The sequence below is a fragment of the Arachis ipaensis genome, chromosome B01 (assembly GCF_000816755.2).
Source record: "Arachis ipaensis cultivar K30076 chromosome B01, Araip1.1, whole genome shotgun sequence".
Lineage (NCBI taxonomy): Eukaryota > Viridiplantae > Streptophyta > Magnoliopsida > Fabales > Fabaceae > Arachis > Arachis ipaensis.
The window spans coordinates 33647238-33658712 of record NC_029785.2 but is presented as its reverse complement, the minus strand read 5'-3'; the positions used below and the strand labels follow the sequence as shown (position 1 = coordinate 33658712).

The 11475-nt window shown below is 39.3% G+C and overlaps 2 protein-coding genes across 4 annotated transcripts; one reads left to right on the top strand and one right to left on the bottom strand.

Moving 5' to 3' along the window:
- On the top strand, window positions 534–6118 carry LOC107628558 (protein phosphatase 2C 29). Of its 3 annotated transcripts, XM_016331202.2 has the most exons (5): window positions 534–2695; window positions 3046–3159; window positions 4536–4800; window positions 5257–5296; window positions 5429–6118. In XM_016331202.2, the coding sequence occupies exons 1-5, from the start codon at window positions 860–862 to the stop codon at window positions 5442–5444; spliced, it is 2271 nt and encodes a 756-aa protein (XP_016186688.1). In that variant the 5' UTR covers window positions 534–859; the 3' UTR covers window positions 5445–6118. The 3 variants fall into 3 exon arrangements, with proteins under 3 accessions (XP_016186688.1, XP_020975641.1, XP_016186682.1); XM_016331196.2 differs by lacking the exon at window positions 5257–5296 and having other exon boundaries at window positions 535–2695; XM_021119982.1 differs by lacking the exons at window positions 4536–4800; window positions 5257–5296; window positions 5429–6118 and adding an exon at window positions 3830–3862.
- On the bottom strand, window positions 6937–9432 carry LOC107628546 (pentatricopeptide repeat-containing protein At5g46580, chloroplastic). The gene has a single exon (XM_016331186.2). It carries the CDS (start codon window positions 9286–9288, stop codon window positions 7123–7125), a length of 2166 nt encoding a protein of 721 aa, XP_016186672.1. The 5' UTR covers window positions 9289–9432; the 3' UTR covers window positions 6937–7122.

The window sequence follows — 11475 nt, the reverse complement described above, 5'->3', positions numbered from 1 at the left end:
TAAAAATAACGTGTCAATATATCTCGGATCTTATCATATTCAATATTATCCGTGTCAATACTCAATATCCTTCGTACCAGACCACAATCATAATGAAAAGAAAAAACATTTGAAAACGCCACAAAAGGGACAAATCTCCTTCAAATTTCAACTCACACAAAAACACTCTTGTCCCCCTTCCCTTCTCTCTTTCTCCCCTGCATTTTCTCCTTCTCAAACTGTCAAAAACATTATTACTAATACACATACAAATGATCAAGTTTTTAAGTGCTAATATGTTTAAGTAGTTAACTTAAATAAGCTACTAAATCTTATTACCAATGCTAATGTTTAAAAAATAACTTAAAAATAAAAATTCTTACTTACATTATTCAAAATATTTATTATCAAAATCCATAATATAAAATGATTTTTATAAATGAAAAATTATAAAGCACTATGTAACAAGAAAATAAAAACCCTGTTTAAATACTTATAATATTTTAATTTTAGCTAAATCCATATCTGTATATATAACATAAATGAAATATATGAAGAAAAGAAAAACACAACCCTGGGACCTTTATTTTCTTCTTCCCTCTATACTCATATTTTCTTGGTTTTGTATTCTTTTCTCCACTTTCCCACTCTCTCACTCAGCTTCCTTTTTGTTTTTCTTGGACCGTTCCTTTAACTAGTTTTGGATTAGAGTTAGAGGAGTTGGGGTCTTTTCCCTCTCTCCCTCTCTCTCTCAGCCGGAAAATCCTCCTGATTTTCCCCCCACCCAAACACAAAACCAGCCACCAAAAAAGGAAAGCACTAGACAAGACAAGAAATCAAGAGAGAGAGCAACACAAAACGGTGGCGCAACTCAAATGTGATGGGAAGTGGAGTCTCTACCTTGTGTTCCTGCCTCGAACCGGCGCCGAACCAACCGGACCTCGACAACGACGTGATCTTCGCCGCCACCGAACCGCTTGACGAAACTCTCGGCCATTCCTTCTGCTATGTCAGATCCTCCAACCGATTCCTCTCGCCAACACACTCCGATCGCTTCGTTTCCCCCTCTGCCTCACTCCGTTTCTCTCCAACTCACGACCCGATCCACAGAACCCGGCCCGACCCACCCGAAACTGCTTTCAAGGCCATTTCGGGAGCCTCCGTTAGTGCCAACAGCTCCGTTCCCAAGACAGTTATTCAGTTAGAAGAAGAGGCCACCGACTGTTCCGGTAACAGAGCAGCTGGATTAGGAGGAGGGACCGTTGTCAACGGTTTCGAGAGTACGTCGTCCTTTAGCGCGCTACCGCTCCAGCCGGTTCCTCGCGGTGGAGAGCCTTCTGGAACATTCGAGAGGGGAGGAGGGTTCTTCCTCTCGGGACCAATCGAGAGCGGTGCGCTCTCCGGGCCGCTTAATTCCGGCGCCGCCACCGCCGCCGGAGTCCCGTTCTCGGCCCCGCTGGGAGGGGTGTACGTGAGGAAAAAGAGGAAGAATGGCGTGTCCGGATTCAGGAAGGCGTTTCAGAGGGGCGTGCCGGAGAAGAAGCGGCCGTGGGTGGTGCCGGTGCTGAACTTCGTCGGGAGGAAGGAAGTTCAGGCTTGCGAGGGAAAGCCGGCGCCCGTAGGGGCGGATGACGTGGCGAGAGAGGAGAGCAATGTGCAATGGGCGCTGGGGAAGGCTGGCGAGGACAGGGTGCACGTGGTAGTGTCGGAGGAGCAAGGTTGGTTGTTCGTTGGGATTTACGACGGTTTCAACGGCCCCGACGCGCCGGAGTTCCTGATGGGACATCTCTACCGTGCCGTCCACAACGAACTTCAGGGTCTGTTCTGGGAAGCTGAAGAAGCAGAGGGCAGAAACGACAATATTCCCGCTGCTGAAGTTGCTGCTGAGGTGAAAAACACTGAGGGAGATGCCAGTGAAGACTCGATCTCTCACTCGGCGACTGCGGCTGTTAAGAAGGTAACGTTTCAGGTGGAGGGAACGGAAAGCAGGAGGCGTAGGCTGTGGGAATTTCTTGCTGAGGACCCTGAAGACGGCCTTGACCTTTCTGGTTCCGATAGGTTTGCGTTTTCCGTGGATGATGCTCTCAGTGTTAACAATGCCAATGCTGGCTCCGCTGTTAGCAGAAGGTGGCTGCTGTTGTCGAAATTGAAGCATGGGTTGTCCAAGCATAAAGAGGGTCAAGGTAGGAGGCTGCTGCCATGGAGCTTTGGTGCGGAAGGGAAGGATGAGAAGGTGGAAACAGAGGCAGAGAACCCAGCTGAGGAGAAGTTTTCTTCCGGTGGAGGCCGCAGTGGTGGGAGGAGGAGGAAGGTTGGCCCGGTGGACCATGATCTTGTTTTGAGGGCATTATCTCGTGCGCTCGAGGTGACCGAGCTGGCATATTTGGATATGACTGATAAGCTTCTGGATACGAATCCAGAACTTGCTTTGATGGGTTCGTGTTTGTTGGTTTCTCTGATGAGGGATGAGGATGTGTATGTGATGAACGTTGGGGATAGCCGCGCTATTGTTGCTCATTATGAGCCCAAAGAGGGCGCTGCTGCTTGTACAGGATCCAGACTCAAGAAGGGGAACGATGGGTTGAGCACGGAGAGTATTGTTGAGGAGTCCTCGGCAGGTGAAAGCACAGGCAATTTGGGGAACGAGGATCCTGCTCCGGAAATGAGGTTGGCAGCATTGCAGCTGTCAACTGACCACAGCACCTGCATTAAAGAAGTAAGTTTAATTTTGTTTCAACTTGAGATGAAATGGTTTCTTCCATCACATAATTTTAAAGCTTCAATGGCTTCGTTAGTTGTAATAACATCATACAGATATTTGTTCACTAAATTCACCATTCTAATATGTATAAGTGGTAATGAAGTTCCAGATTTGGTAACATTTTTGAGTAATTTCAAGAGGGTGGAATGTGGATCATGATCATGTTTTGTATGGTTCTTCTTTTAATTATGGAAATTATGAAAAATTAGAAATGTTCCTGTTTCATTGTTGCAGTTTTTAGTTGTGTTTCCTCTTTTGTTCAGATTGCATCAGCTTTCTAAACAGTGGAGCCTATTCTTTTGCAGGAAGTCAATAGAATTAAAAATGAGCACCCTGATGATGCGCAATGCATAGTCAATGATAGAGTAAAAGGTCGTCTCAAGGTCACCAGAGCATTTGGGGCAGGATTTTTGAAACAGGTGTCTTTCAAAATCCTCTATGTTAATGGAATGCATTTCTATACAATAAATGCTAGTATACAAGTATTTAAATGGAGGGAGCCACTCGGATAAACGTCTTTTTTTAAAGATGTTTTCTAACAATTAAAATTTAATATATGTAATTGATTAAACCGTATTATTTTTGTTATAATAGATCGGACAAACTGATTTGACCAAAAAATCGATGAACTAAATTTTAAACTGATATAAATTAATATTTTTTTTTATAAAAAATACAACTTAGAGAGAAGAGAAGGGTTAGGATTTATGGTTCTCAAAATTAATATATATGAGTATTTTGTCATTTTCTATAAAAAGGATATTATAGTCATTTTCTATAAAAATATTAATTTAGACCGGTTTAAGATTTAGTTCATTGATTTTTTGGCCAAATCAATTTGTCTGATATAATTTTGACAAAAATAACACGATTTAATGAGTTATATGTATTGAATTTTAATTACTAAGAAACATCTTTAAAAAAAGTTGTTTTTAACGTGTTTATCCGAATGGCTCCCTTAAATGGATGCACGGAGCTGTGGACATTTCTTATATGCTTATAAATAGGTTGTGTGATCTTTTTATATTAATGGAAAGGAAAATCATTTTTTATAATCCTGTGTTTCTAATGTGAATTTTCGGTATGTAGGTACTTTCACATATATAAGTTGAAATTTTGGCATGTAAGTTTAGTTTCATTTATAAAAGTTAAATGAGATGATTAGAAATATGACCAGAACCAAAAATTGAAGGGTGAAATTGCAAACCTGTGGAATTGAAACTTGTCAGATGAATTCATGCTTGTTGAAAAGTGTTTCCTTAAGATGCTCTAGTGCTCTATATGATGTAAGCTACACATTCAAACATTTAGACTTAACGGTTGCAAATTGCATTACACTTTTACTTGAAAATAATCTGGTGAGTGGTAAGGTCAGTTTTAGTAGAAGATGCTGACATTGGAAGCATTAGTTCCTTGAAAAAAAATTTGTCTTTCTTTAGGCAGTGTATTATATACAATGTTGTTTCTCTATAAAGGGTTTCTTGGCAAGTACAACTTGGTACTTTTTGCTCACAAGTGTCCAATTATTGATTTTCATGTATTTTGAATATGCTGCTTATCTGTATGTTAATATTGTACTTGAAGAACCAACATAAAATTCTTGAATTTCCCCTTGCCCTGCTCTTTTTGTGATTTGTTGTTTAAGATGGCCCAACTTGGCATAATATGTCATGTGCATATTACTACTTATGCTGCTCCCTCCGCACAATAATTTAGAAGCCTGATTGTTATGCCTCCTGTTTAATATCTTGCACAAATGTATACTCACATCAGGGGTGGTTTGCATTTTTTGTAGCCAAAGTTGAATGATGCGGTGTTAGAAATGTTTCGGAACGAGTATATTGGCACTGCTCCATATATATCCTGCTCTCCTTCGCTACGTCACCATAGATTATGCCCTAGAGATCAGTTCTTGATTCTCTCATCTGATGGGTTATATCAATATCTAAACAATGAAGAAGTTGTTTCTCAAGTGGAGAGCTTCATGGAAAAGTTTCCAGAAGGAGATCCTGCTCAACATTTAATTGAAGAGCTGCTTCTCCGTGCAGCAAAGAAGGCTGGTAAGCAAGTCTTCTGCCCTTGTGTATCTTTCTTCTTCTGCAATCTACTTAGTCATGTAAAGTTTGTATGGCATAAGCGGAGAGAATAGTAATTAGATCCTTGTTTTTCCCCCCCAAAAAAAAACCCCAAAGTCTGCTGTTCCGCAAGATTGCTGGATCGTCTATATTAAATAAGCCTCTATTTTACATTATGCTCCCTTCTGGTCCACTGATTTGATACTCTGCAGTTTTATGCAGCAACTACTGTATATTTCCCATCTTTTATAAGTCTACAGTCCTTAATGTTCTTATATTTTATTCTTACCACTCCTGTGGACCTCTGAATTATTCATCAGGTCAATTTCAAAGAGTACTATTGTAGTCAATATCCACCTTTTGCGTCTGTCTGCTTTTGTTTTTGTAGTTTTGGCTCTTGTGTTTGAACAAAATTTATGTGATTATTATCTTTGATGCCAGAACGCTGTTTTTCCCTTTCTCAACTTCCCTGGGAATGCAGGTAACATGAAAAATCAGGCAAACAAGAAAAAGTGCTTCCTTCAATATGTTGATTTCATTTATAAGCTGATTTTTCTATCATGTTTATATATAAAATGCACGTCTAGATATTTATTTTGGACTTATTTTGCAGGCATGGGTTTTCATGAGTTGCTTGATATCCCACATGGAGATAGGAGGAAATACCATGATGATGTCACTGTCATGGTGATATCACTTGAAGGAAGAATCTGGAAATCCTCTGGGAGGTATCTGTGAGTTGCCACCTTCAAGTTGATGTTGGCTCTTATGACATGTGATGGTCACTTTCCATTCGCTTTGCCTCAAAGCCGGGACAGAAGTACATAGCTGATCCATTTTTCATGGATCCTGGATGCTTTCCAATCACAAAAACCGTTATCAAATTGAGGAATTCTCAGATGTTGTTGGCAAGAATCTTCAACTAGAGCTCTATCTGGAATTAAAGAAGCTGAATGCAATTTGATGAGCTAGGAATGAGCGTTGCAGATGCACTTTGGACTTCAGGAAAAAAAAAAAAAGAAAATCTGTAAAGCCTTTCAAACTGTTTCCTTATCCATTGAAAGAGTCTATTCTCTATAATCCCCTGCTCTTTAGTAGTTATAGAGATGGAAAATGATAGAAATTTTGCAGAGGGAAGGCCCTTTCTATTTATTTTTCTTTTTCTTCTTTTCTCTTCGGCAGAGCTAAGGGTGTACATTCGTGGGGATACAAAATGTACTGGTTGAAGTTGAGCATCTCTGTAACTGAGGGTGGATTTCACCACAGTGGATTAAATATTTTTCTTAGAGATCTCTAAATCAAATCAGTCTGCTCATAATTCAGTGCATATAACTTGCTGATTGAAATAGCCCTTTCGGACTTTGGACGACCAGACATTAATTGCTGTCACTTATTTCTAGGGGTGACCATGGGTAGGGTAGGGTAGGGTTTGGATCCAACTCTAACTCTACTCGTGGGTTGAGAATATTCCAATCCTAACCCTACCCATTCTTAACTCGCGGGTACCCGACCTTACCTGCGGGTTACAAAAAATATACAACATTATTATATAACTTGATGATAATTTAAAATAGAATTGATTTTTATATAAAAAAAAATATTAAATTATCAATTAATAATTTTCTTTTAGTGGTTAAAAATCTTTTGCATTTAGTAAGAGGTCTTTGATTTAATATTCACTTAAAACATATTTTTATATAAGTATATAATATAAACATATATAGAGTGCGGGTTGGTCGGATAAGATTGAAGCTCAATCCGCACCCTACCCGACCCGCACGAGAACCCTACCCGCACCCTACCCTACCCGCTGCGGATTGGGTTGACAACCCTACCCGAACGGGTGGGATCGAGTTGGGTACCCGCGGATAAGGTACATATTGCCACCCCCTACTTATTTTTTTCACAAGAATTAAGAGTTTGTGTAATACATTCATTTTTTTAAGTGCATGTTTGCATAAATACTAAACCAACTGCATTTCACCTTGTTAAAAAGAATGCAATTTTGCATTGGAAAGTTCAGTATTGCTTTGAATTGTGCAGTAAATCCCCTTCCTAAAACTAATTTTTATTGAATTTGAATGTAATAAAGATTGCAAAAAAGGAAAAAAGAAATAGTGAAGGGGAAAAAAGAAAAAAGAAGACTACATTTAAGGGTTTTTATCATTAAATAAACAGAGAGGAGTTACATGCCATCCCCTCCAACTTCACTCTCCACATTTCAAGTAATAAAAGTATACTTGCAAAGTATCATTGTTATGTATCAGCGATAGAGAAAGTTGAATGCCACTTGATCCTCTCCACAGTCTATGTTGCAACAGCTGCTGATGAAAACTTTGACCTAACCCAATAGATCAAATCCTCTCTAGTTGCAACGAAACAACCAGCTTTTTCCTCACTTGGATTAAATGGAGCAGCTAGTTTCTTCAAATGAGACGCAAAAGAAATGTTCAGTCCTTGCGCGAACTTATGAACACCGGTACCAGTTTGTGCTAGGAAAAACTCTGGAAGTGCCTCCTCCCGCTGAACGATTTTGGTGAGTGTCCACATCCACTCTTCGAGTGCAGTTAGAGCTGCGCCAACTGACAATGATCGAACATCTAAACACCATTCGCTATTGGTTTTGTTGTGTAAACCAGGGTATAATCCAAACAAGGTTCCCAGGTAGAGTAGCTCATGTGCTCTCTCTTGTAGATCTTTGTTTCTACATATGTCAATCAAGCAGTTACAGAAGGGTCTTCGAACTTCAACCGAAGCATTGCTCATTATCACCTTGAACTCTTCCTTGACAGCCTCGAATCTAGTTTCTTCATCTACAATCAACTGAATAAAGGCAACCAATTTCGGGTTAGCTTTACGCAAACAAGAAAGGACCTTTTCCTCGTCGTCCTTGCTACCCTGAGACAGAGACAAAACAGATAGCAAGGAACCGCATAGCCTATCATCAGGCTTAACTCCCCTCTCAATAGCAACATCAAAAACTCTGACCAGATCATCAAACTCCATAGCCTTCCCTAAGCACTGAATCAAGCAGGTACACCCCATCACGTTGAGTTGGATCCCCAACCTTGACATCTCTTCAAACAACTCCATTGCGCTATCGACATCTCCCTCACTCCCATATATGTTGAGCATTGCTGTGTAACTATAGCTATCAGGTTTAGTATGCTCGGACTGTTTCATGTCCTCGAAGAGAGTCTCAGCCTCCTCCACCAACCCAACATCCGCGCACATGTTCAACAGCGTATTATACAGAATGAAATCCATAGGCCAGCCATTTTCCTTCATTCTCTCCCACAACTCCAAAGCATCTCTAGACCACCTAGCCTTACCATATATCTTAATAACAGCAGTTAGCGTCTTCTCGTTCGGTTCTACCCCCGACTCAATCATTTCCTCAAAAAGGCTCCTAGCAAAACCCGGCTTCCCGGCCTTCCCCATTGCCTCCAACAAGGTGTTGTACACAACCAGATTTGGCTGAACCCCAATAGACTTCATCTCTTGCAAAACATACCTAATGCCATCATAGTCCCCGGCCTCACCAAACATCTTCCCCAAAACAGAGAATGTTATTGGGTCCGGCTTCCACCCAGTTGCTCTCCCTCTCTCATACAAGTTTATCACCTCTTGCACCTTCCCTAACTTAGCATAAACATCCAATATAGCAGAGTAAGTTACCTCATCTGGCATCAAACCGGTCTTGTACATTCTCTCAAACCAGTACACGGCCTTATCAAAAAGATTGCACTTCTTTGCACATGAAATGATTGTAGAGTAAGTAATGTTATCTAACTCAATACCATCATGAAACATCTGGTGTGCAAGTTCTTCAATCAGCTGAAACTGCCTCCCAAACCTCAACGACTTCATTGTGACATTGTAGAAGATTGTTTCCATGGGAATCAAATTCTGGGTCCGCATCCAATGCAAGAACATGTGGGTCTTCGGCCATGGCTTCAAGCTATTAAGCACCAAAAGCGCGTTTTCTCTAGTAAGTGTGTGCGGGATTTCCTTCACCATATCAGAGAACTCATCATCAGAATTCCCACATTCATTGATCTTTTGCGCAAAGAGTTGAAAATCTCTGAGCTGAGGAGTGTAGGAGTAAGGGGCACGCTTCTGCCTCTGGTGCGAGAGCACGGAGCGTTTGGGTTTTGTGGGGTTGACCCACGTTGACTTTGGCTTCGAAAGAACATTGGGTTGGATTCCAATGGAGGTTGATAAGGTTTTGTTGGCGAGAGGAGTGAGTTGTTCAGACAAAGAAGGGTTCTTCTTGGTGGTTGTGGAAGGAGCTTCCGGGTTGGATTTTGAAGTGGTGCAGTGAATGGGGAAATTTTTTCTACGTGTTTTTGGCTTCAGAGGGTTAGGGTTAGGGTTGGTGGTGGCGGTATTGGTATTTGTGTTGGTGGTGAATCTTGTTCTCTTGGTGTCTGTGAAGAGGATATCAGTGATTGAAGAGAGTGGCGCAGCCATTGAAGAAGTGAAGTGAGTGAGGGGTTTGGGATCTTGCAATGATGTTATATTTTCTTAGTACCTTATCTAAACGGTTAATCCAAAAAATTCTGGGTTTTTTCTTGGGTCACAGGAGATAGATATTTTTATGACATCCCATTAAGATCCTTAGTTCTAGTTCCTCAAACTGGGCCTTCACAGAAAGCCTGTCATAACTCGGACCAAAAGCTTAATAAAAAAAGAGAAAAAGATATAGTGAATGGCAAATGAGGTTTTGGTTGAGTGGCTAAATATGTTACATTCGGATTCGAATTTTAGTGTTGGTTAAGTAGTAGATAAAATTTTTAAATGTGTGCGAATATTTGATACGTAAGTGTATAATGTCTAAAATTGGGGCTATCCAATCTATCCGATAAAAAAAAGGATATAGTGAATGTAAGGGGCAAGATTCGACAATGTCACAACGAGTTTTGCACTAACGTTAGTCAACAAATGCGTTGATGGTTATATGAAGAAAAAAATTAGATCCGAAAGTTGATAAGTGGTGGTATTTATTCCTTACATTTAAATCTCATAATTTTGTATTATTTAATTTTTTTTATCTAATACACTAGGCACTAAGTATTTTATAAAAAGTTTAATTATTCTGTTGGTTTTTATAATTTTATTAAATTTTCAATTAGGTCTCTATACTTTTTTCTTTCAATTGGGTCCCTGAATCATTTATATTTTTTTTTCAATTAGGTCCTTTCTGATACCAAACGTTAAAAAAATGTTAAAGAAGAGTGAATTTACTATTATACCTATCGTTTACTCTGTACAATTCTCTCATACATAGTATGGTTCTAACTCTCCTTTCTCTTCCTTTATTTGCTTCTCATACTTTGTGAACACTCATAGATTCAAGCCAACTATTTTCAGAAATCTCTAGATTTAAAAAGTATTTTCAAGTGATGATGGATTAATTTGGAGTAATCCTCTAAAATTGATTACGACTATCAACTTTCCACTCGCCCTATCTAAAAGTTCAGTAGTCAACAATAATGGAAGTGACACCATTGCTAATGATGATAGAATGTTTCACCTCTAAAAATCCTACTATGGAACTCAAATGGCTCAAAACTACAACAACAATAATAAAATCAACCACCAACAAGAACCTTCTCCTTACACCATCCATCTTTTCTCTAAGTCACGTGGTAGAGGATCAACCCCTCTTTCTTGACACTCGCAAGCTCCGCATTGCTCTCTCTCACAGCACTTTCGTTGTCTTTGTCTTCTGCAAGTCTTACCATATTCTTGCTGCTGCTGATGGTAGTGACGATGGAAGTTTTGAGATAGAGAATTTGGTTGAGTGTGTGATGTTGATGACTCCTTCTGATGGTGAATTAGTAGGATTTGGGGTTTGGGGTACCATTTCGAATTGTTGCCTCATTGCTTCAATTTATGATATCATGGTAACACTTACAAAAAGCAATTAAAAAGATGAGCTTTACCTGGTTGAAAAATTTTCCTGAGCTGAATTTGATGGTAATAAACACATGAGTTGTATCATTTGGATTTTAGTTATTTATTTTTTGGTTAGTATATGAATAAACGTGTACGAAGGAACGAAAGAGGGAGTGAAAGAGAAAGATTTTGGTCTAAGTGTGAGAATGACAAAGGAAAGGACTAATTTTGTCTTTATGAAAAAAAGCAGGAGAGAGACAATTAAGGATCCAGAAAAAAAAAGTTAGGGTATTTTCAATTTGAAAATTGAATATTTTGTTAATCAAATATTTTTATCATGGTAGGGACCTAATTGAAAAAAAAATAAATGCTCAAGGATCCAATTGAAAGAAAAAAAATATAAAGATCTAATTAAAAATTTGACAAAATTATAAAAACTAACAGAATAATTAAACCTTTGTAAAATCATTATTAATCATGCGACCCACCTTTTTTTTCCTTCTCTCCTTTTCTCAATAGATCAAAACCCAAGAATGATTTTTTTTTCTTTCAAGAACTTCCCAATCTTTTGTGGAATCCTATAAAGTAAGAAATTTCAAGAGTATGAAGCTAGCTTAATTATCACCGCCACCACCCCTAGGGAGTGGAATCCCCCACATAATTAATAGAAGTAACACTACCATTATTGTCACCATTATTATTGACCATAAAAGCTTTGAGCTTTTTCATGAGTTCTTGAAGTGGGTTTTTTCTTTAAGA

Coding starts and splice junctions, on each gene's coding strand:
- LOC107628546 (XM_016331186.2), bottom strand. CDS start 9,288: ATGGCTGCGCCACTCTCTTCAATCACTGATATCCTCTTCACAGACACC.
- LOC107628558 (XM_016331196.2), top strand. CDS start 860: ATGGGAAGTGGAGTCTCTACCTTGTGTTCCTGCCTCGAACCGGCGCCG. Junction 2,696..3,045: donor ACAGCACCTGCATTAAAGAA/GTAAGTTTAATT, acceptor ATTCTTTTGCAG/GAAGTCAATAGAATTAAAAA. Junction 4,801..5,428: donor CCGTGCAGCAAAGAAGGCTG/GTAAGCAAGTCT, acceptor CTTATTTTGCAG/GCATGGGTTTTCATGAGTTG.